The sequence below is a fragment of the Mus pahari genome, chromosome 14 (assembly GCF_900095145.1).
Source record: "Mus pahari chromosome 14, PAHARI_EIJ_v1.1, whole genome shotgun sequence".
NCBI classification, from domain to species: Eukaryota; Metazoa; Chordata; class Mammalia; order Rodentia; family Muridae; genus Mus; species Mus pahari.
Window position 1 is genome coordinate 11759189 of NC_034603.1, and position 26219 is coordinate 11785407.

At 41.9% G+C, this 26219-nt stretch overlaps 1 protein-coding gene and 1 long non-coding RNA gene across 3 annotated transcripts in view; one reads left to right on the forward strand and one right to left on the reverse strand.

Moving 5' to 3' along the window:
- Nucleotides 1-26219, forward strand: part of Atp10b (ATPase phospholipid transporting 10B (putative)) — a 183025-nt gene that overhangs the window by 144613 nt on the left and 12193 nt on the right. For both annotated transcript variants that reach the window (XM_021213839.2, XM_029546265.1), the window contains exons 14-20: nt 2168-2294; nt 5753-5937; nt 10807-11128; nt 14852-14928; nt 16154-16279; nt 23378-23578; nt 25438-25518. In XM_021213839.2, the coding sequence (XP_021069498.1) occupies nt 2168-2294; nt 5753-5937; nt 10807-11128; nt 14852-14928; nt 16154-16279; nt 23378-23578; nt 25438-25518 (1119 nt within the window). The remainder of the gene's footprint in view (nt 1-2167; nt 2295-5752; nt 5938-10806; nt 11129-14851; nt 14929-16153; nt 16280-23377; nt 23579-25437; nt 25519-26219) is intronic.
- On the reverse strand, nt 9824-12716 carry LOC110332568. The gene is made up of 3 exons (XR_002381034.1): nt 12586-12716; nt 10120-11187; nt 9824-9926 (listed from the first exon to the last, which is right to left on the reverse strand). It is a non-coding gene; the product is annotated as an uncharacterized LOC110332568 (long non-coding RNA).

Below are 26219 nucleotides of genomic sequence, written 5' to 3' on the forward strand. Positions count from 1 at the left end.
CTCTCTCTCTCTCTCTCTCTCTCTCTCTCTCCTCAAAAGACCATTGGTTTGTGTTATTAATAGATCCCAAGTTAATCTTCTTGGCTATTGGCTCTAGGACCAAGCACATACATTAAATAAGGACTCCACCACCAGGCTCTGCCTACAGCCTTTACTTTGTGGTGTTGTTTATATTCTCAGTAGCTTTTAGAAGCAGAATCTCACTGAGTTGTCTAAGCAAACCTTGAACTTGTGATCACCTGCCTCAAGTTCCTAAGTCACTGGGATTATGGTTCTGCATCACACCTAGCTAGGTTTAACTATTCTGACTCAAGGCCAAAAATCTATGATTGTGACAATTTTGCTGAAGCAAAAATCTGAACATAAAAACTAGATATCGGTGTCTTTAACTATTCTCTATCTTTATTATATGTGTAATGGGTGGCCTTCAACTCATAAATTTATTTATTATTTATTCTTTGAAAATTTTATGCATGTACTCAAAGTATCTTGATCCTATCTACCCATTCATAGAAATAATTTTATCTTCAAAGTAGTCTTTTAATTTTTGAATTATTTGTCTAAATTAAAATCTGGAGAGGGTGTATGTGTATGTATGTGTTCCCATGAAGGAAATCTAGCTTTCTGTTTTCTATTGAGAATCTGAGTCTTCACTGACAGCACCAATTTGCATAGCTATGTAACAACTGACCCCTGTGATGAGGACGTGTTCAGCTGTGTTCTGATTGTGCCTACAGTCCCCACCATTAGATATTGTTTTACCCTATGGCTCTTGGCCATACAGATCCCTCACCTCTTGACTCTGCAGCACCAACAGAAGAGGTAGGAAAGGGGGAACAGGGCAAGGGCGTCTGATGAGTTGTGTAATATCTGGTAGGAATGCCATGATGCTAACACATTTTGAGGTGGCCAGAATCAGTTTCTCTTCTACAGACCCCCATGGCTGCTCATTTGATTCATGGAGATTAAATATCCTCACTTTAAAACCAGACCCATCTTGTACCCATCTGGGTACAAGTTCCAACCTCACCATTTTTTGATGTGTCTTTAGGATAGCTTGTCATAGAATAACTATACTCTTACCATTGTCTGTTTTCCATATGTCTGTGTCTAGTGTGTCTCCTGTTATACACTGTTCATTTCTCAGATGCAAAAGTCCTACTCATGGCCCAGAATGGTGGTGTATGCCTTTAATCCTAGCACTTAGGAGGCAGAGGCAGATAGATCTCTGTGAGTCCCAAGACAGCCAAGGCTACATTGTGAGGTCCTGTCTCAAAACAAACAAATAAAAAAAGACCTGTGTCCCCTTGATTTTCCTTATAGTGTCACATAGAATGACTCCATTAATATCTGTGATTGTATAAAAGAATCATTCGTTTATAAAAAGAGAATGCATAAATATAACACGGTGGGCCAAAGGTACTCTGGGACTCCAAAGTAGAAACACATCATGTCTCTGGATATTTGACTCTCTGCCTGATAAATTGGTCTACAAGCCGTGGAAAATATGGCTGCTGGTTTCCTGATGCATTGCTGGATAGAAATGGGGCCAAGTTCATTGCTGTTTCATAGTACTTGACTTTCTCTTCCTCATGATTCCTAGGATTTGGGTTCTTTTTTAACATTTTTACTAACTCCTTCAGAATTTTATACAATATATTTTGACCATATTCACCCCCTCCAACTCTAACTTCTCCTGGAACTCTCCTCCCTCCCATTGTCCATACTCTGGGCATAACTGCAGCATGGACTCCTTGAGTCTTATTTTACATGTCAGCTGTCAGGAAGACCGCACCATCCAACAAAGCAAGTTACTCTCCATCAACAACAGACTATAGTACTGTCCTTTTCCCTGTTTGCATAGTACTCCTTGAAATGAACTAGGCATTTAAGTCACTTACCTGATGAAATCACCTCACCTTCCATCAGCATATAATCTGTAGCATCCTGAAACGTGAGCATAGTAGGAACTCAGCAGATGTTTGGTGATCATGGAACGTAGGGTTTAATCTTTCATCAATTTATTGTATTCAAAATATCACGATGGAGAATTCTCACCCAGTTCTGTGAGGTCCACACAGACTTAGAGGTCAGCATATCGGGAACAAGGAGGAATCCCATTTGCTGCTCCGTTCAAAGTTACTGATAATCCTCTCCTGTCTCCTAGGTTGTAGATGAGGAGGACTTCCAGAGGTGGGCCAGCTTCCGGCGTGAGGCTGAGGCATCCCTTGACAACCGAGAGGAGCTGCTGATGGAGACAGCCCAGCACCTGGAGAATCATCTCACTTTACTCGGTAGCTAAAAATAAGACATCACTACATAAAGACAATGAGAGAGGAAGGCTGCAAGTTAGGAAAGGAACTCTTGGCCAGGATTCTGATGCTGTTACAATTTTGTCTCAATTAGGAGCCTTCCCTGGGTCTTTCCAGATATTTGGCATAATTGGACCATACCAGCAATCAGCCCTGTTTCCTGGGGTTGTCCTGAGAGCATTCCTGGATTTCCTGCTGGAAAAAGAAGCCCATAAGTTTGGCTTCGTCCCCAACAGCAAAATCCTCTGCCTAATCAAATGTTTGCTGTACACCTACTATGTGCACGAAGTAGCATGCTAGACTTTGCAGCTGGAGTGAGAAATTGGAACCACAGCTTCCATATTCCCACACTTCAGAATCTAGCCTGGATGATTAAGCAAGTCAGATCATCATTCAGGAAGTGACGGGAGCTGGGACAGATGTACAGATGGGATATAAATGCAAAATAAGAGGTGCCAACTCGCAATGGGGTCAAGAGGGTTTGGAAAGGCCACTAATTGCAAAGAACAAGATAAGTTATTCAGAAAAAGGGGGAGTGTTCATGACAGAATATCGGATCTAAATGAAAAGCAGGAAGTGAGGTCTGAGGAGACAGGGAAATGCCTAAGATTTAATGCTTTCGATGGACTACAGAATACAAAGGAGAACTGAGAGGAGCTGAGAGAGGCCAGAGGATCCCAGATCATGAAGGGTCATGGAAATCGCATGCTAAACATTCCCTGGAGTACTTTAGTAAAATCTCCAGGGCTACAACTATTAAAAAAAAAAAAAAAAAAAAAAGGTAGGCTGATGATGCTGGGCAAGAGGGAAAGTACCGAGACTGGCTAGGAGACAGGCTGGATGTCTGTAGGAAGACAGAGCATTGCAGAGATGAAAAGTGAGAAGCCTTGCTTAGGAAAATGACTCTCCTCCTGTCCTGGAAGAGATGCCCTTGTCGTTAATCACTCTGAGGCCACCAGGACAGGCTAGAAGCAGCCGGAAGGAGTTTAGGTTTAGGGAATCTTTCACAGACCCCCCTCTAAAACGACACAGAAGAGAGAATTAGGACTATACACTGGCCACTAAACCAAAGGCCGTCTTTCATTGCTACAAGATGGTGGGGCCTTGACACCTAAATGGTAGCAGCAGATTCGTTGGTCAGCCTTCAAACAGAACTTTTGACTCTTTAGCACCTTCTGCCTCTTGCCTTGTGCACTGGCTGCTATGTTTGCTGCCTTCTAGGCCCTGACACTTCTAAAGCTGGAAACAAGAATTGTTTTCACAAGAACCAGAAGGCAGCAAGTCCAGAGTAGTCTTCCCACCACACAAGGCCACAGGCGGTCACCCCATCTGGGGTTCCCACCGCTCTCTCATCTCCTGGACATGTCTTGGGCTTGGGGTAGCACCAAGTCTCAGCTGCAGAAGATATTCATCAGCTGGCCCTGCTGAAGGACTCACTTGTCAGAGCCTGTCAGCTTCCCTGTCTAGGAGAGGCGTTCACAACCTTCCTGTTTCATTTTCTCTTTCACACAAATAAATGTGTTTTCCCTCGTCCCTCCACACAGCCTCCCTGTACCGTAAATCGATCTCCTGAGCTCGCCTCGCAGGCTAAACCTCACAGAGAAACGATATTTAAGTCATCACTGCCCACAGAGTTGTTTACCTATGCATTTGTACCTGAAATACAAAACAGTCACATTTGAAGAGAGATGGGTCCCTTTCTTCACCTCAAGGTGTCTGGGAAATGTGACTTGAAAGCAGAAGCCTGGGCTGGAGAGATGGCTCAGTGGGTAAGAGCACCTGACTGCTCTTCCAAAGGTGCAGAGTTCAAATCCCAGCAACCACATGGTGGCTCACAACCATCCTTAACGAGATCTGACTCCCTCTTCTGGAGTGTCTGAAGACAGCTACAGTGTGCTTACATATAATAAATAAATAAATAAATAAATAAATAAATAAATAAATAAATAAATAGAAAGCAGAAGCCTGTGACCACCAAAAATGCCGCATGGCCTTCATACCAAGTCTCAAAATATAAGTTGCTTTCTCAGTGTGCAGCCAATCTAACTGCTTTGCCAATGGTTTACCACCCTGGATTGTTCACAGAAACAAAGCCTTTGCTTGTACCCTAAGTGAAATGGTTAGCCATTAGTGTGTGGCCTGGAATGAATCTCACTTCAAGTGCAGATTGAGTTTTGATTAAGCACTTAGCAACTATTCGATATATGGGTACGTATTCATCGGGGTTAAGGCAGAGCTCGAGATCATCCACAGATGATGGTACCTGTATATCTAATTATGCATGACTGTGCATATCGAAAACAAACAGGAGTCCCGATTAAATCTGCTGTTTTCTGCACCAAAGCAAGTTTCTGTTTGCTCTCTTCAATACTCACTGCCTTGTGTCACTACAGGCCACCACCAGGTCCCCTGTACACTCCTGCTTAGTCCCTGAGAATCTCTCACCCTGACTCTCCACTTTCCAATCCACTCTCTAGAATGATCTGAGAATACACACCTGCTCCTGCCCCTCCCCAACTTAACGCCCTTTTACAGCTTTCTTTGTGACCAAATAAATTCCATATCCCTCCAGGCCTTGATATGACTCTAAAACCTATTTCCCTCTCACTCACTCTCCTCCTGACTAGAAAGTCATCTCATACTCTGAATTCTAGGTCTTCACACCTGTTGGTCCCTCTACCTGGAATGTCCCTTTACCTCTGCCATTGATCTCCCTGGTCTGAACAGAAATCGTTGTTCATCAGCAAGACTTTTCCTTGACTTTCGAGGTGAAGTTCTGTATCTGCTCACAAAGCACTCTGATCTTGCCATGTAGCCCATCTGCAAACCTTCCAATGTCTGAGTTCTGGACAGGTAGCAGTTATCCTAAATAGGGTTACTAGTGCTCTGATGAAACACCGTGACCAAAGGAAGTTGAGGAAGAATTGGTTTATTTGGCCTATGCTTCCACATTACTTTTCATCATTGAAGGAAGTCAAGGCAGAAACTCAAATAAGGCAGAAACCTGGAGGCGGGGACTGATCCAGGGATCAAGGAGGAGTCCAGCTTACTGGCTTGTTCCTTATGGCTAGTTCAGCCTGTTTTCTTATAGAACCCAGGACCACCAGCCCAGAGGTGGCCACATACACACAATAAGCTATACTGGGCTGGGCCCACCCACATCAATCACTAATTAACAAAATGCCCTATAGGCTTGCCTACAGCCCAGTCTTACAGAGTAATCTTAATTGGGGTTTCCTTCTCCAAAATGACTCTAGCTTATGTCAAGTTAACATAAAATTCGCCAGCATACCCATCATCGTTATCTAGTTCCTGGTTGTATCCTGTGTGCACAGACTAATACAGAGAGCATATTTGATTAATGGTTGTATAATGCTGTGGGAGAAGTAAGCTGCCACACATTTGACCTAACTGTGCTCCCGTGTCTTTGGTGTCTCCAGGAGCCACTGGGATTGAAGATCGACTCCAGGAAGGGGTTCCAGATACCATCGCTGCACTGCGGGAGGCTGGAATCCAGCTCTGGGTTTTGACGGGAGATAAGCAGGAGACAGCCGTCAATATCGCATATTCCTGCAAACTGCTGGATCAGACTGACACAGTGTACTCCATTAACACAGAGAATCAGGTAAGGCCAAAGAGGGATTGAATGCTGATATACATAGCAGTCCCTCAGCCAACTCTCGAGATCTTGGATCTCAGAAAATCTGAAAGTCATTCAGCCCAGCATTCAATAATCCATCCGCATACTTAGTAAACAGGTCATTTTGATTGCTACTTACCAGAGAGTTTGAGCTTCCCTACTTTACTTTAAAACCACAAAGGCTCCGTCTCCTGCTCAACAGTTTTCCCTACTAGTCTGCTAGTCAGGACACCAAATCTAGAGTTCTGCTTTCTTGTCAGGCTAGTGCAAGTCACATATACCACACCCATTTACTCAATGGTCAGTATCTTGCTGGTTAAGATTAACCCCCCTATTGACAAGTCCCACTTAAACTGAAATTATCCGGAGCTTAAATTTTCAACATCAATTTATATGTCGTGGAGCAGCATCCTAAGAGGAGTAATGCACCATGGGGCTATGTCGTGATGGGATGGGAGAGAAGGTGTAAGAACAAACCAGAAATCAGTATTTCCCACCAGAGCAGGTTGTGCAAGTATGAGGACCAGGAAGGCACGGTATGAGACCTCACGAAATGTCTTCCCAGCTATCGTCAGAGTTTGTACTGGGGAGGCAGATGTAGAAAGTGAAGTAAGGAATGTGGAAAGTGAGTGCTGAGATGTATCCCCTGTCAGTGGAGCAGGGATGAGATTCAGAGGAGCTGGACAAGAAGAGCACTGTACCCAAGGGGCCATGGGAAGAGAGAACCTGGGAACCTAGTATATTCCATGGGGAAGGAGAAGTGGAAAGGCAGGTGAATGGAAGCAACCAGAGTGAGAAAGAGAGTGCTCTCAGGTCTTGCTGGCTGAGCGAGACCCTAGGATAGAAGTTTGGGAAGATTTATATTTGGTCTTTATACCATGAAGAAAGATGCATTGTTTGAATGTGTGGGGAGGGAAGGGAGGACTGGGGATCTGTTCCAGTTAGTAAAGTATGTGCCTCAAAAGCATAAGAACCTGGATTCAGTCCCCAACCCATATAAATGAGGTGGTCATGGCAGTGTATGCCTCTAATCTCAGCGCTGGGGAGGAAGAAACCACTGGGACTCGAGCATCAGACAGGTAAGCTGAACAGAGCGAGCCCGTGGTTCACTAAGACCCAGACTCGAAAATATGGTGGAAAGTGATTGAAGAAGACGCCCTACATCAATCTCTGGTCTCCACATTCACCCATGTGCATGATCATGTACACACACACACACACACACACACACACACAATACAAAGCATGCCTATGTCCCTTAAGATGTAAATTTGGTCTATAAGCATCCTTTTCCTGTGGATAACTTTGAAGATTGAATATCTGCAAGTCTGTAGGACAATCAGACTAAGGAGGGTGCAGTAGGCTGGCTTCTACTTAATGAGATGCATTCCCATAGGAAACTGAAGATGTTTGATTAACAAGTCAAGTTTCTAAAGAACAGTTGGCCACACTCCAAGTCACTGTGGGTTTAGTCACTGAATTTTCAACTCCATCACTGTCAACTCCTTCAGAGCTGTCCAGGACCCTCTTAGACAGCGGTTCTCAACCTCCCTCATGCTTCAACCCTTGAGTACAGTTACTTCCTCATGATGTGGTGACCCCCAAGCATAAAATTATTTTTGTCACTACTTCATAACTAATTTTTCTATTGTTATGAATTATAATGTAAATATCTGTGTTTTCTGATGGTCTTAGACAACCCCTGCAAATGGGTTGTTCCAATCCCAAAGGGGGTCACAACCCAAAGGTTGAGACTGCCCAAAGATTACACTTGAATCTTTACACCCTTATACATCCAGTAAGAATAGTCTCCCTTAGCCTTTTTCCCTGGGAGTAAGTAGATATATAAATAATATTAATCCAGAAAATGAGAAAACACAATCTAAATCTCAGCTTTATTTAAGCCTTAGTTTAATGTAATTACCTATTCAGTGAACATTTTCTCCACAGGTTTTAATTTACCTAACTATAAACATATTTAGATTTACTATCTCTTTTGTATATATCTTAAAGCAATAAGCAGGTTTTATGGGTTTTCGTGTCTATAAATTCTAAAACTAGAAATGCATTTTTTCAAAAGGAACTAATAATAATAGCCATCATTACTATTACTATTGACAACGCCTTTAGAGCTTCAAATGCTCCAAATCGTATACTCCATATCTTTCATCCTCTGCTCTAAAGCATGTATTAAAAATACTTATTTTGCATACTACTAGAAAGATTAAATAAGATCACAGAGGAAAAATACTTACTTAGTCCTTATATTTGTTAGCTAGTGCTTCATGACAAGTTATCCCTAGGCTTAGCAGCTGAAACAGTCCTTTATGTTCCCGAGGTTCTGGAAGTTAGAAACCTAGAGATTTCTGAGCTAGGGTTTGTGGGTGAAGGTCTCAGTAAAGTTATAGACTACCTTTCCAGGGCTCTGAGGCCAGATGAAATTCAACTAGGTTTATAGGTAGGAAGGAACCCTGCTTCCAAGTTGACCCTCACAGCTATTAACAGATCTCAATTCACAGTCCTCTAGGCTTTGCCACAGACTGCTACACAACATGGCACCAGATTCCTCCCAAGGCAAGCTACTAGAGTGAATGAGAAAGAGCTCTGAAGTAGAAGTCAACTTGGGAAGATATATCGTGTGTGTGTGTGTGAGTGTGTGTGTGTGTGTGTGTGTGTGTGTGTGTGTGTGTGTGTGTGTGTAAAATTTCTCTTCTTTGGGAGAGTCATTAGGTCAATGACTGGAAGGAATCACTACAGCATTGTTTACTGCAAGTTCCTGACAAAATGTTAAATATTCAGTAACTAGAACTATTGTGATTAAAACGTGGAAATAAGTGGGTTCAGGTTTAGTTGTGAACTTCACAGCTCCTGTGACTGTGTGGTCCAGTCCAGAAGAATTTATAGAACTAGAACCAAGCCCAACATCCAGCAAAAATCACCCCATTATCTTTTTTAAACAAATGCTCTGGAAACACTTTTTACTCTAGAACCAGCTCCTGTGGCCCCTCCTGGCTCTTGTAAGTCCTTCTGTCTGCAATAGCAATTTAGCATCTCCTAAGGGAAGATTCAGGAAAGTGGGTTGTATCTACTCCAGGAATTACTCCAATGATTGTTAGACAATAGATCAATCTGCCCCAGATCTGTCACTTAAGGAGTAACTTCACAAAATCTACCCAAATCCACATACCACCGCTACTATTTCTCTTAATGTTTTTATTCAAATTAATTAATTCAAATAATACTTTACTTTTTGAATAGACTTTTAGCATTTTGACTAATAAAGAAATATCATCCCTTACCATGGGGGGAAAAAAAAACCCTGATAGGCTCAGTGGATGACTCAGAGTAAAGTACTTGTAGCACAAGTATAGGATCAGAGTTCAGATCCCCACAACCTGCATGTCAAGTGAGCATGGGGCATGCCTGAAATCCCAGCACTTAGAAGGCTAAGACAGGGAATCCCCAGGGCAAGCTGCTAGATTAGCCAAATTGACAAGTTGTAGGAAAAGACCTTGTCTTGGTAAAGTGGAGAAAGTTCATGGCAGGCACCCAACATCCCCTCTGGACTCCACATGCACAGGACACAGGCACACACATCTACACATTCACCAACACAGATGCAAACATCCAGACAGAAATGCATGCATGCCATACTTAAATAGAAAATCCAGTTCATATGAGTACAGCATGCTATTAAAGTGATTTATACTATTATCTTCTGACTTCTCAAGCTTTATTAAAAGGTAATGTTTACACGAGTTGAAGAGATATCAGAAGAACAATTAGTACTATGATTTAATTTTATCATTGATATAATTCAAAGTATTAGAAAAGAATTGCTAATTTAAAACAACTTCCTCACCAAATTTCAAAATGGCATCATTTATTTTAAAAAATCATAAAACTAACATGATAGTGGTACATCTTTAATCACTTGAAAAGAGGAACAGTAATATCACTAATTCAAGGCCAACCTGGCCAGGCGTGGTGGCGCACGCCTTTAATCCCAGCACTTGGGAGGCAGAGTCAGGCGGATTTCTGAGTTTGAGGCCAGCCTGGTCTACAGAGTGAGTTCCGGGACAGCCAGGGCTATACAGAGAAACCCCGTCTTGGAAAAAAAAAAACAAAAACAAAAACAAAATAAAAAAAACAGAGCTCAAGGCCAACGTGGACTATATCAAAAGACCATCTCAAAGTAGAAAAAATGATCACAAAGAAGACTCTTTGAACCAGTAATAATTTCACATTCATGGTCAGTTCAGACCAACATGAAAAACGCTGTATAGCACAGTTCTTTAGACCTCTGTGGAATAGACCAATAGATCTTACCCAGAGTGATGGATTTCTTTCCAAGTTAGGAAGCCACATTTGAAAAAGTAAGGCTCCTGCCTCACTACTATTTGGCTGACATAAAGTACTAAGTTCCTCATCGTTTCAACCTCCTGATCTCTAAACCAAGACCGGGGATACCTACAACAATGTGTAAAGGCACAACAGGGAACTGGAAAGGCCTGTAAGAGACAGAAAACAGCTCCTATAACAGCATGAAATGTTGTCAGTGTCTACCAACATATTAGTACTGATTTCTATCCTACACCCAGCCCAACTCAGTTGCCGTCTTGCAACAGCCACTTCCACTTCTAATCACCTTCTCCTATTCTGGCCACTAATGTCTCAGAAATTAGTATGGTTTAATGCTGCTTCAAATACTGCAGAGAAATGAGCAATGAACTTAGAGGGAAAATTCCTGAATAACTTATATGACAGAGTTTTATAATTATCTTACTAAAAATAAAGGTACAGTTTTAGCATTCAAGGCTGCTTACTAACACTTTATTATATGACACTCTGCAGGAAACCTGTGAGTCCATCCTCAATTGTGCATTGGAAGACATAAAGAGATTTCATGAACCACAGCAGCCAGCCAGAAAACTCTGTGGGCACCTCATCCCACCTAAGATGCCATCTGTTAACTCGGGAGCTATGGCTCCTGCAATTGGACTGGTCATTGATGGGAAGACACTGAATGCAATTTTCCAGGGAAAGCTGGAGAATAAGTTCCTGGAGTTGACTCAGTATTGTCGGTCTGTCCTGTGTTGCCGCTCCACCCCACTGCAGAAGAGTATGATTGTCAAGCTGGTGCGAGACAAGTTGAGCGTCATGACTCTTTCCATAGGTACCTATCATGCTGGAATGTGGGTAGTATCTGAGCAGGATTGACCTGACCTGGATCAGCTGTGAAAAACAATATGAGTAGGCAGAGGTCTTTGATAAAAATCGCAGTCTAGATGTCGATGTTAGGAGATGAAATAGGGCCCACTAGATTAGAGCAATGATCAAAGCGCTTAGAACTGGACAGTTAGCCAAATAAAAATCAGATCTTAGATGGAAGTCACTGCCAAACAAGGGCCCTGAACTCAAAATATATAGTCTTAAAAAGTATTTCTACCACAAATAGACAAGCAAGAGAGCTCCACTAAGAGACATTATCACATACCCTCGCAAATTTATTTACCCATGGTAACACCGAGTATCCCTACAAGTATGCTATTCTTCTGGGGATAGAAGGCTGGTAGGGGTATTTCAAATCTTTAGATGGTATCTTTTAATTTTATATGCTAGTTTCTACATCCAAGGCATATTCTTAATTGACTCTTGTTGGTTGATGATAAATTGGTCAGAAGATCAAGGGTTAATCATATCAAGCACAGAAATAAAAATTTCCCACCAAGTACCTCCCAGGAACAAGAAGCCTGACTTATAAGAATCTTCATGATCTGGTCTACACTAACTCACTGATGGTGTTTCTTATCATGGCCTTATCATTCCTTATCACTGGGCTCTTCATATTCTGTCCAAATTAAATTAAATTACTTGCCATTCTCTATGGGCCTTCCTCCTTACCCCCATCTCTCCAAGCCTTTGTACAAAATGTTCTGTAAAACACTCTACCCCCACCCATATCTTGCCCTTTTGGGGGGATTCCCATTCCTCATCGTACCTACTACACATAAGCTTATAGGGACAGGGTCTGTTTCATTCACTATTTGATCTCAAGATGAACACATTCCATACATATATTAAATATAGCCACCACCACCCCCATCTCTCAACTCACGTACGTCAACCTGGTCTCTGAAATTTTAGTTGTCTTTGGACCTAAGAGAAGATAATTATAGAAATCAACAGTCATGAGTTTAAATAACTATTATGATATATTATTCTAATTTGATATAATATTATATTATTAGTTATTATTAACCTTTTATTGGACATAATTTATGAAGTAAAACTTACTATCATTGCATATATATATATATATATATATATATATATATATATATACAAAAATTGTCTATAGAGTGTATCACTGTCCATAGTTTCAGATATACAGAGATAAGGGTAACTAAGTAATTCTACTTAGGGTCATCTCTACAGAAGAAAAGAGTCCTCTCTTTTTTCTTCTCTCCCGGCTTAGAGATCTGGAAAATATTATCTTCTTTTTCATAGTCCCCATATGCAATATAAAAACTGAATTTAAAAACTGAGAGAACCAGGCACAGTGGCATATGCCTATAACCTGGACACATGGGAGGAAGAAGCAGTAGGCCCAAAATTCAAAGTTATCCTCACCTACACAGAAAGGTCTAGGCCAATCTGGGATACATCAGATCAGATCTCAGAGACAAAGATGAAAGGAGCAGATCCTTAGCAACTGCATCACTACTTCAGTACTGTGAACTGCCCTCTTCTCTAATTCAGATACACACTAGGCAATAGCCCAGCACATACTCTCTGAGGTTAGAGATTGGCTTCACTCCCGTAGCAACAGAAACAAAACCAACAGGGCGAGAAATAGCATGATTCCACACCTCTGCTTCTCCTGGTGTGCCAACAGAAGTTAAAGCTTAGCTTTATTCTGCCTTTGAGAGGATTAAAATTATGGACTGCTGTGCTATCGAGAAAAGAATCGCTATTATAATGACAAGGTCTACCAAGAAAGACAACTACTACATTTTTAATTGGCACATAAATTACATAAATTTATGGAGTACAATATTAGTGATAACATTTAAAAGCGCCATATACTTGTTGCCAAATAATTGTGGAGGAATTATTCTCTCTCCTCTCCAATTCCATTATTCTCTATCATAAACAATGTAAACTTAATTACAGCTTATGTATGAGAAGCTACTAGGGAAAAACAGTGGGTACTGAAGGAGACTATAGTAAACACTGTGTCTAACAGGGTGACCAACCAGAGCCCACAGGCTAACTCCAGCCTACTGTATATTTTTGTATGGAAGCTTATAATGGTTCTGTGTTTTTAAACATAAAATTTAATACTACTAGCCTTTCAGCAATAATTATTTCACTTTGCTTTGAAGCTTACAAAGCGCAAAATATTTATCTGATCCTTTAGAGTTTAGCTTGCTGAGCTCTGGCTTACATGATAAAGCACTGGGGAGATTTGGGCTCAGTAAGATGCCCTCACTGTATAGAACTGTATGTGGCTTCTTGAATTAAATAGATCTTCACCAGCCACATTTCAATAAATATAAGATGGTAACTATTTCTGTATTGTAGATACAGAGGTTTTTACTACATTAGAGAACAGTCTATTCAACAGTCCTGGTATCAGAGGTAGGGTGTCTCTGTGTGTGTGTGTGTGTGTGTGTGTGTGTGTGTGTGTGTGTGTGTGTGTGTGCATGCTTTCATGACCTTATCTCCAGTTTCATGAAAGCTTAATTTACTCAATGTCATACTATATTTCAGCTAAAAAATATCAGTGAATAAATCTCATTTTTTTCTATATTTATATAGAAAACTGAATGTCATCCATTCCTTTGGGTCTTACTCATGGTCTCTGATGAGCTGGCTGTCCCTGCATTCTAGTTATCTTGATATGGTAGTTGATTCAAGTCAAACTAAAATAGGGGAGGCCCTTAGGCCTTGTTTCAGTCACCTCTTTGTCATTGTGATAAAATATCTGACCTGAACAGCTTCAAGTGAGTGACTGTTTATTTTGCTCATAGTTTGGGCAGTTTCGGTTCTGGCTACACAATGTCCTCCTGAAGTGTGAGGCAGGATCTCAGAGAGGATGATCTACAGATGTGACCCCATGGTAGAATCTCAATTAGCATTTGTTCTAACTCTAACACGCGTGCACACACACGTCATCATGGAGGGAGTATGATGGAACAGAAGTGCCATCTCATGGCAATCAAAACTGAGAGAGAGAGACAGGAAGGTGCCTGAGAGAAGACACCCTTCAAAGGCATGTCCCAAGTCACCTACTTCCTTTAGCCAGGCCCCACTTCCCACCAGCTCCCAAGAATACCATCAAATTATAAATTCATGACTGGATTGTTCCACTCATAAAGTCAGAGCCCTTATGACATAATCACTTCTCAGTGGATGGATGCACCAGCTGGGGACCAACCCTTTTAAACACACAAGCCTTTCAGGAGACATATTACATCAAATCCCTAACAGCCCCAGAATCAGAACAGAAAGACCCAAGTTCCAGTACCGGATGGACAGCCCTCACCAAAGTCTCAAAATTGGTCAGAGTCTCAATTTACTCTTCAGCAAAATCTATTCTAAGATGTGCAAAGGCCTTTCTGAACATTGTAAAGGACCATTCATGACACTTTTGATCATCATTGATGGAGTAAAAAGTCAATAAGAAGTAATCATTGAGAGATTTAAAATAAAGCAGAGTTTCTTATTCATAGTTGAAGAACAAGAAAATTTTCAGGCCAAAAATGGTAAAAGTGATATTCTATTTAGGGGAATGTTGAAAGGATTCTTCTGTACAAATGGGCCACTCTGAGCCTTCTCACCACTGAGTGGTTGGACCAGGTATAAAGGTGCGTGATGGCCTCTTTTCTTTCAGGGGATGGAGCCAATGATGTAAGCATGATTCAGGCTGCTGACATTGGCATTGGAATATCTGGGCAGGAAGGCATGCAGGTACTGTGCCCTTTATCTCATCTTTCTTCTTGTCTTCTCTCCTTTAGCCTTACTGTAGGCTTGAGGAATATCCCAGGGAGCTGAAGAAACCTTCCTTTGAGCTTCACAGAATTTTTAACTGACTGTCAGGGGGACTTCCATGCCTCTGTGTCCTCTTTTACCAAAATCCTACTCAGTCCTTTAAAACAGAGAGACATTGAGGCTATGTGGCTTCTACAAAAAAAAAAAAAAAAAAAAAAAATCAATCATAGCAATAGTCTAAGGCTACACCGCATAAATAAGCCTTTCTCTGACTCCACATATCCTTGTGACCTCCATAAGGAGTGACAGACATAGGGAATATACTTTATTGCTTCATAAGTTAATTAGTACATTTTCAAGTATACTTAATTCTCTAAAAATTCAATATGCAACAAGCTACTAAAATGAGATGCTATTCTTCCCCATTAAATCAGACCCTGTTTTCTGAACTATCAATGCTCATAGTCTCACCACCAGGGAAGATGCTGCTTTAATTTGATGCTGAGAATAAGGACAGCAGCCCTACTTCTCTGTCACCCTTCGGGTCCTAACCATATGCCAGCAATGGCATACACTTTATATGTTACCGCATGGGATTTCAATAATAATTATATATTATAGACTGTCAATCATTTTTTCAGATAATAAAACTGAGGTTCTGGGAGTTGACTTAATTTGAAAGTATTCCAAGAGTCCTAACAAACACATCTAAACCTCATATTCTTAAGAGACCTCTGTGTCTTATTATAAATGACCCCAATGACAGAATGTCCATCTCAGCACCAGGTAAATGCATGTCCCAACCAATGGTGTCATCTGTATATTAATCCGATGATCTACTCGAGAGGCACTCAAAGGTACTCAGAAGGTTGAGAATCACCTGGTGAATTTGTTCTCCTTCATCCATAGAATAGCAACTGCCACTGGGCCTTAATAAATTATTACTGGTTAAATGGATGGAAACAAGGGCCAAGTAGAGTTCTAGCCCTTCTGGCTCCCCCCCCCCCCTCTTAGATTCTAGTAAGGTTTCAGCTTCCAAAAAGGGAGGAGGGGTGTCGGAACCTAAAGAGCCACCTAAGAGTGAGCACATGACAAGGGATTAGGTAGGCCGTGACCTAGAATACAGCACTGTCTTCAAGAGAGCTTCTTTGGGGGTATTGGTGGCTGTAAGTTGAAAACCAATGTCTCTGCTCTTACCTCTTAGGCTGTTATGTCCAGTGACTTTGCCATTGCCCGCTTCAGCCACCTCAAGAAGCTGTTGCTTGTGCATGGCCACTGGTGTTACTCCCGCCTGGCCAGGATGGTAGTGTATTACTTCTACAAGAATGTGGTGAGTATCCCCAGTTTAACTTCCCATCCAGCCTTGCAAGAGTTCTGTCTCCTCAGAACACTGGATGAAGCATTTCTCCACAAGGAAATCGGTCGGGCTGACCTGGATTTGGGATCTCACTAACTGTCCAACTTGGGGCAACACTGTTCATTTCTCCACAGACCATAGATTCCTCTTTAATTTTAAGACAGGAAAGGGAGGCAGCTATTGCTTGCTTTAATGTTGTCGTAAGAATTGGTAATGCTGTAATGCAGAAAGCACTTGAAAGACAAATATAGTAGTCTATAAAATGGTTATCATTTTCCTCTTACTCCATGGTTTTAGACTCTGACACAGTCTTCCTTGTTCAGAAATTAACTTCTCTGTCCAAAGTCCAATGCATATGCATACATAAAAGAACTGCACAACAAAAACTAGGTAAATTCAATCAGCTGGATGGTGATGTCTCAGCACAGTCTACGCAAACAAGTCACTCCACTTGACTTGAAATTCACTCTGAGAATGAAAGACAGCTTACTTAGGATTCAAAACACCCTGTTTAGGTTTTTATTTTACATCTAATGAATCATTCTTTTGAATCAGCACAGCCTCCTCTCTGCATTAAATTTGTGAAACAGAAAGAAAACCTCTCCAGCCAGCCATGCTCTCAAAGCTCAAATGATATTTATTTCTAGCGTGTTGCCAAGCTCCAAACTGCAATACTGATGCTGTATTATCTCCCAGCTGTAATTAGAGGGTGGGCAACGATGACTTCCACATCCGAAACCAATTCCAGAGGGGATTAAAAACCTGCCTGCTCTGAAATTTGAACAATGAATTAATTACTGTAATGGAGCATCAAGGGAGGAAGGATGGGAAGCCAACCTCAGCCCTGCTGTCACGGGGTTCAGTGTGCTCCCTGGGAGATGCAAAGACCAGAGGGGAAGTGGAAACCAGCCTCTAGGGGAAGGCTATCCTCTGTGATGTTAAATTTTCAAGATGCATGTCAGGACAAAACAAAGATTTACTTTATCTATTCAAATAACTGTTGAATGTCTGCTGTGTGCTAGGCAGCATGCTAGCCAGTTGGCACCGTGTGTGGACCGAGACAGGAAGAAAATCTCCTTATCCTGAGGAGATGCTCTGTCCATATTGAGATGACAAGCTTCTTCCCATGAAGACTAGGCAACAAATAATGCCGGCTTTGTTGACTGCGGGTGTCTAGATGAATCTTACTATGTAATTCAAAGATAGGATGAAGGACCAGGAAAGACCCAGAGTGACTAAAGTGAAAGAACTTTGAAAATTCAAAATCGCTTTGAAAAATGCTTGTTTCTAGTTCCCAACTAGGACGAAGGGCAGCTGAGTATCTTGGAGGCTCGGTTTTTAGACTGGAGCTAATAAGATCACTGCTATAGTATTGATTTGTGCTAGTTTGGCACAAATCTACGGAGTAAGTTCTCGTAAGATCCCCCCACCCCCGCCGCTACCTTTAAGCCTTGGGTCTTGAACTTCTCAGATCCCTGAGGCTAGATCCATACTTCAAACCATTTTACAATACAATTGACCAGCACACTCTGGGTAGGAGGATCTCGGACAGAAAAAGAGTTGTCAAGACAAAAGTAAACCCTGGTTTGTTGGCATACACGTTTAGTTCCGGCCCTTGAGAAGCAGGGGCAGACAGATCTCTGAGTTTGAGGCAAGCCTGGTCTACATAGTGAATTCCAGGTCAGCCAGGCCTCCATACTGAGTTGCTGTTTTAAAGAAAATGGCATATTTAAGCCTAATAACTCACTCTTCTGGGTTGTAAGGTCATCAGGAAGGAATCACGAGGTAACCCTCATGAGGTCACCTTCCCCTTAGGTTTCCTGCTCATGGACTAAGTTGCATTCATTTGTTTTTTTCAGTTTGCATCCGCAATAATGGGTTTTCTCATGACCTCGTCCTACACTGTCATCATCCTTTGTTCTCAACCTATTGTCCTCTCCTACCCTCCAGCTGACCCCCTCTGTTCTCTCAATTACCCCCTTCTTATTATCCGTATTATATTACCCTATCCCTGAACCCCTTTAAAAATAGCCCCCCCCCACGATCCCTTCTAGCTTCATGAGCTAGAAACACACATATATATTAAATATACACCACAGTTTCCTCATCCATTCATCTGATTCCCTTCCCTGGCCATTGTGTATGGTCCAACTATGAACATAGCCATGCAGTATCTCTGTGCATATGGACTTAGAGTCTTTGGGGCATATATCATGAACCACATGACAGTTCTAGCTTCAGTTTTGGAGGAAGGACCACCCGCCTCAGAGATTTTGATGGTAACTGCCCAAGTTCTGTTCCCTTCAGCTGTGAACAAGGGTTCCTCCATCGTCCTCTGATCCATTGAGCGAGGTCATTTCTTGCTGACATCAGCTTAAATTTGCACTTCCCTGATAGCTAAGGATAGTGAACACTTTTTCAAAGACTGGCGGTTTGTATTTATTTTTGAGAACAACCTAGTCAGTTAATTAGCCCATTTATTGGTTAGATGGTTATAGGTGGTTAATATTACAGTTGTCCGTGTAGCCCAAGTGTGAATCCCATTTCTGATGCACAGTTGGCAGTCTTGCTTTTTGCATTACACAGACAGTGTTGGCGCCATGGTGATGTTTTTTTAAAGAAGCTTTACTGTGCAGAAGCGTCTTAACTTCACCTAATTCTCTTTCTCAATTTATGGGATTATTGCCTGAACCTCTGAAGTCCTAGTCATAAAATCCTTTCCTGTGCCTGTATCGTGTTTTCTCTTACAAACATTTCGAAGTTTCAGCTTTTACACTAAGGTCTTTGACCTACTTATAATTACTTCCACACAAGATGACAAATATGAGTCTAGTTTCATTCTTATACATGTGGATAGACAGTGTTCTTAGCACTGCTTATTAAACAGGCTGCCTTTTCTCCAGGGTACAGTTTGGACAGCTTGGTTGACAATTAGACAGTTAAGAGAGATTGCTCAGTGGTTAGAGCACTGCTTCTCTTCTAGAGGTCTTGAGTTCTGTTCTCGGCAGAACTATATAAGGCTACTCACCACTACCTGTAACTCCTTCCTCAAGGGAATCTGATTGCCCTCTTCTGACCACAGCAGGCACTGCACTCATATGTGTGGTATGCACACATGTGTACGTGTGCATACACACACACAAATGGAAATAAAAATAACTATTTTATTTAAAAGACAATGTTTGACCTTTTTCTATGAAACCCAGGCTGCTATCACTGTGTGAGTTTATTTTTCAAGTCCCCTGATCTCTTTCATTGGTCTACACGTCTACCTTTCCAGAAAAGGGCAAGCTGTTTTTGTTACTGTGTCTCTGTACTATCATTTGTTTGGAGTGTTATGTTGTCTCTGGCATTGCTCTTTCTGATAAGAAACGTTTTAAGTATCCCAGACCTTTTGTGTGTCCATATGAATTTTAGTTCAGTTCAAGTGGCATAACTTCATTTAAGGTATGCATGTGTGTGTGCATGGGTGGATGTGTGAGTAGGTGCGTGCATGTGTGTGTGTGTGTGTGTGTGTGTATGTGTGTGTGTGATTTTAGGTAAATAGTAAATATTTCTGTAGGACTTTTTCAAGTATTCTCAGTGTTATTACTCCTCCCTCCCTCCTGTATTGACTTATCTCCTGATCCCCAAATAAGCCCCACCTCCATATTTCCCCACTCATACCACTTGGATCTTATCGGTCCCTTCTCTCGCACCCACTTCCCCAGGGTCTTTTTTCTTGCTTCCTGGTTTCTTTAGTTACTCCAGCCTTTATATCCCCACTGAAGACAGCAACCACAGCGAGAATATGTGACACTTGTCTTTATTTCTGTCAAACTGAAAAGTGCTAGGTATGTCATAGTCAGGGATTAACATAGATCACTGCATGATTTCCTGATTTGGACAGTTTCTGAGTAGCGACCTGATGTTCTTCTGGTGTTTCTGCCTCTGTGTGTTGTTGTTTTTCTCTTACAGAAGCTTTTTTTTTCCCCTTAAGATTTTATTAAGAAATTTTACTTTTAGTGTACATGGTATGGGATTTTGCATGGTAGTGTGTGCCTACAGGGCATCTGATCCCTTAAAGGTTGAGTGGCAGGCAGCTGTGAGCCTGGGTGCTTAGAACTCAACTCAGGTTCTCTCAGAAGCAGTTCACACGCCATACCACTAGTGTGACACACACTTAATCAGCACCATCCCTCTAAGCCTCCCATTACCATTTTTAATGTAGTTTCTTAGCTTTGTATTTTTGACATGTTGCCTGAATAGTATGTCATAGTCCGCTGGTCGTATCTATTGGGGTTCTAAATGCTTACTTAATTCCTTCTCTAGATTTGGAGATTTTTCTGCATTAATTTTCACTGACCAGATTATCTGTGCCTTCAGTTTATCTCAGTCCTTTCTTCTGTCATTCATGTTAAGCTCTGTGTCCTGGTCCTACACCCCCCTCCCCGCCCCCAGTCTGAGGATGTTGCGGTCACAGACATCTATTGGTGTTTGAATACGTGGTTTCATCTTTCCTCTCCTGCATCCGTGATGCTTTTTTCTGCTGCTGGGTTAAGCCTGTGGGAAATGCTTTCCGCCGGGTTTTCATTTTGTTCACTGAGCTTTCATTTCCAGCTTTAAAAAAACATTTTTTCCCAATATCTCTGTCCTTTTTTCCATCCAAATCTTATTTTTCTTCATGAATTTTCCTCCTGTGTAAAGGCTTTCCTCTCTAGGATCCCCCGTTGGATTTAGCCGCCTATTCCTATGTTCTTCTAAAGGTTTTGTAAGCTTCCACCAGTGTTTCATCTATTTGGGTATCTTTGAGTCCCATAGTTGAGAAATTGTGTAATTATGGAGGAGTTATGCTGTCTTGTTTTTCATGTTTCTTGGATTTCTGTTCAGCAATTTGTGCGCATCTCCCTGTGCTTGTATCCGGGAGCCTTCCTTCATACTGAGCTCTTGAAGGCTCAATCCCCAGCAACACTCAGCAAGGAGAAAATTAATACAGCAGCAGCAGTAGTATCTCAGCATGCAGAGTCTAGAAATACATTTAAGTTACAGTCCATTGATTACCACAGATCTGAAAACGACAGGAGCATGAGCTATGGAGTTAAAGATAACTCAGAGTCAGTATGAAAACAGTAATGGATGTGATGAAGGAAGGAGACGAGGAGAGAAGGGAGAAACCTGATTGGATAGATGGAAAGCAGAGGTGTGGGAAGGATTGTTAGAAGTAGGAAAAGAAAGAGCTGTGTAGCAAAACTAAGAAAATATTAAAAAAAAAAAATCCTCCCAATAGTGAAAAGGTACTAAATTAGATCAGCGTAAGAGGGGGAAATTAAAAAAGAAATTTAAAAGCATTACTTTTTAAAGGTCTGTAAGGTAAATCAAAAATATTACTCAATGGAGAAGAGAAGAGGAGAAGGAAACAAGGGAGGAACAAAATCACAAATAAGTAATAAAACATATAAATAAAAATTAGATTGATGATGAGCTGGAGAGATGGCTCAGAGGTTAAGAACACTGGTGCTCTATCAGAGGCCCTGAGTTTAATTCCCAGCAACCATATGGTGGCTCACAACCATCTGTAATGGGATACAGTGTCCTCTTCTTGGGTGTCTGAAAACAGCTACAGTGTACTTGTATGCATAAAATAAATAAATCTTTAACACAATTAGATTAATGTAAATTAATACAATACAGTAAATTTAAAAAAAAACTGTACCAAATATATAAAAGAGAAAGGGGGTGAGTATTGGGGCAGCTTCTTTCTAGGTCTTCAAACTAGGAACTGCGCATGTGTGTGTAGAAAGGACCAGCTAAACCACGACCTCTCACTGTCCTGTTGGACAAGTGTCTGATATTCTCCAGAGCCTTCTTCAGAGGGAAAGTTCTTCCTTGAATCATCAGGGTATCTTCTAGCCACATTTAGGTTCGCATGGTATGGGCTAGGTGTGCTCTGTCATGCTGGGGTGTCTGTTTTAGCTGGGGAAGGCAGGGTCTCCCAGATTCACTGAGAAGCAACTAGAGGACAGAGGACCTGCGTTCCTATTTTTGGAACTTGAAAGATTGGCACTCTACAAAACAGGTGGTTTCAGAATTTGATCTAACCCTGACTCACACTCAGTTATCATCAAACCAAAGGGTAATAATTCTGAGTGGGTGAGACTTTCCCTCTCTTCAAGCTCATCCCCACTGACCTAACCCCCTGCACAGCATCCCAAGCTTTTCCTCTGTCTTTTTTTTTTTCATTTTTTTATTCGATATTTTCTTCATTTACATTTCAAATGTTATCCTGAAAGTCCCCTATACCCTCCCCTCTGCCCTGCTCCCCAACCCACCCACTCCCGCTTCCTGGCCCTGGCATTCCCCTGTACTGGGGCATATGATCTTTGCAAGACCAAGGGCCTCTCTTCCCAGTGATGGCCGACAAGGCCATCTTATGATACATATGCAGCTAGAGACACAGTTCTGTGGGGTACTGGTTAGTTCATATTGTTGTTCCACCTATAGGGTTGCAGAACCCTTCAGCTCCTTGGGTACTTTCTCTAGCTCCTCCATTGGGGGCCCTGTGTTCCATCCAATAGATGACTGTGAGCATCCACTTCTGTATTTGCCAGGCACTGGCATAGCCTCACAAGAGATAGCTGTATCAGGGTCCTGTCAGCAAAATCTTGCTGGCATATGCAATAGTGTCTGGGTTGGTGGAGAATGCCCCACCCAGGGATTCATCCCATATACAATCCTCTAACTGTCTTTAGAATGAAGTCTCTATCCTTGCTTTTACTCTCTCCTTTACAGATTCACACAGAGACAACCTGTAAACTGCCTTCTTACCTGGAAGTCCACAGATCAGCTTTCTATCATCCCTTCCCACTTTCTATTACCACTGGGATGCTGTTTGTATATCATGTGCCATGATAGATGATGAAATGATGTTCAGAGAGATGACGTAGCTTGCGCAAGTTCACAGAGCTAGTAATTGATATTCCCAGACATGTAAAATCCGGCCTCTCTACTTCCCAAACCTCTGCCCTTAACTGCCATAGTCCATCACAGAACATGCAGGACCCTCACTCACAAAGCCATGCTTCCTGCCTACAGTGCTACGTCAACCTGCTATTTTGGTACCAGTTCTTCTGTGGTTTCTCTGGATCCACCATGATCGATTATTGGCAGATGATATTTTTCAATCTCTTCTTCACGTCCTTGCCACCCATCATCTTTGGAGTCCTCGATAAAGATGTCTCTGCAGAAACACTCCTGGCATTGCCTGAGTTATACAAGAGTGGCCAGAACTCTGAGGTGAGGAACTCCAGAAGGTATGGGGACATAGCTTCAGATTCTCTCTGACCTCAGCATGACCTCTGATCTAACTGTTCCCTGCATGTCAGAGAAAGAGAAGTGTTGCTACTCGTCAGGAAGTCTACTGCCTAGCCACAAATCTGTCACTTACCCCCTGCGTGACCCTGGGTGACTCTGGACTGTTTCAAACTTTCTGCTAAGAATGTTAGATAAGACTAATAAGTATTTTTTAATAGCATCATAATTATATCACATCAAGTGCCAGAGCTAAAGTGTGGAGTATATATGATAAGACCCCCACCCTTCTAGGCTGTGAAATGCAACAATTAAACCTCTAAGACCAGTTACAAGCCCATTTTCTGTTCCTCTAACAAAACACCAAGGCTGGATAATACTACAAAAGATTTTTATTTAGCTCATAGTTTTGATGCTAAAAGTCTGAGATCAGGCAACTCTGTCTGCTCCGCCTTCTTAGGTGAGGGCCTCCTGGGCTCCATCATGGCATGAAGGTGGCATCACGGTGGGAGCATATGTGAGAACCGGAGATCACATGGTGTGACAGGAAGCTAGCGAGATCTGTAGCTCAGGGTCATTTTAACAACACATTCTCCTGGGAACTAACTCACTCTGTAAAACCAGCATTAATCCAGAAAACACCTTCCTTCAGTGACCGAGCCACTTCCCACTAGGCAACATGTCTTAAACAACACTGAGGATCAGCTTCCAACATGAACACCCTTGGGGATATATACTTAAATCATGCCCAAATTATTGCTCCTGGTTTGAAAATCCTCTATGACTAACAGCTAGTTTTCTCCTCATTAGTAAGGCACAGAGTGAATCCTTCTAAAGGAAGGCAGAACTAGACCTCAAGATTATACAGCGTCTAGAACTAGTTTAATCAAATAAACTTCAGCAGGCTAAGGAAGTCATCATGTAGGTTTCTGAAAAGGTCATACTGAAGCTCTGAATGACTTGAAGATAGAACCCAAGTAGTGAGACTAGCCAAGGCACAAACAAGGAAGCTACACAGAAGAGATGGGAGCAATGTTGGCTGCCACCAAGGGAGTTGTAAGGAAAGAGCTTTGAAATGCCTGAGAGTCCAGTACATGCCTTGGCACCTAGTGTGAAGAAGAGCAAAGCCAAAGGTAGTGTCTTAGAGCCGTTTATTATTTTTGTGGACAGTCAGAGAATCAAAAGAATCAAACTAAGTCCTAACCCAAAGACAGAGGACAATACAGCAACCCAAGCAGCCAAGAAGGGGAGAGGGCGTAGCCCATCTCAGGCTCTTCTAATTTTACCCTCCCCATAGCCATGCTCAATACATAATGTAGTCCTTGAGTATATATCATACACACACACACACACACACACACACACACACACACACACACACCACCACCACCACCATCAAGAAGGGGGAAGAGCAGGTACAAGATGAGAAATGTTGTCTCTAAAAGGGTTGATCTCTGACTCTTGGGAACATTGATACTGGTCTGTGAATGACCTCTCCATGGCAGACAGCACTTAATTACTTCAAATCAGCAGTACTCATGACAGAGCTAATGTATGGCGTTGACAATAATGTTGACAGCACTTCCGAGATACCAAAAGCACAGTTGCACTTAGTGCCCTTGAATTCCATATTTTATTGGAAAAGAAAACAGTTCTCAGAGAAGGTTCATAATTTCCGCAAAGTTACATGTAGGAGGCAGAACTAGGACTCTATTCTTTTGTAGCTAAGATGACAGGTATGCAAAGTATCATATTGTGAAACCCAGCCATACAAGGAAGATGCTTGCAAAGGCCAGAGGCTGGCTTGCCAGGATGCTGAGTTGTTGGTGTGTTCTTACCTGCAGTGCTACAACCTGTCAACTTTCTGGGTTTCCATGGCTGATGCATTCTACCAGAGCCTCATCTGTTTCTTTATCCCTTACCTGGTAAGTCATATAGTCTCATCCTAGACATACAAGTCACATGTGAAACTAGTCTTAGTTATACAAAATCAAGACTAATAGTGTCTTTTTTGTGTACATCATGGCAGAGACTGCAAATGACTAGCTGGATACATCCAGCCCAAAGTGTTCAAGAAGATAGAACAATTTGTGCAAAGCTTCATTTCCAATAGCTCTTAGAAAACCAAATATTGTCATTATACTAGGTTATTACCCCTTGTGGGAAAACAGTTTGGAGTTGCTTCCTGGTCTGCTTAGATATGGGACTGTATTGTCAGGGACCATGTTGTTTGACTTCCTCTGCTCGCTCATCTTACTGTGGCAGCCCCTCCTCTGTGCAAGCCTGTGCTCTATACTATCACCATGAAATTATAGCATGTCTGTAATTTCTCTGCCTTCTAAAGTGACTACAAAGGTGCCCAGTCTCCCAAAGGAAGGAGGCATCTTTGAGCAAGATCCACCCTATGCTTCTTAGCCTCTATAGCTCCTGCCCTAGAGCTGAAACCATTTATTTTAGGTAATGTTCCTATTGCTGTGATAAAAACACCATGACCAAAATTAACTTGAAGAAGAAAGGGTTTATTCAGCTTGACAGTTCTATATCACAGTCCATCACTGAGGGAAGTCAGAAACTTGAGGCAGAAACCTAAAGGCATGAACTGAAGCTGCGGCCAAAGATGAATGCT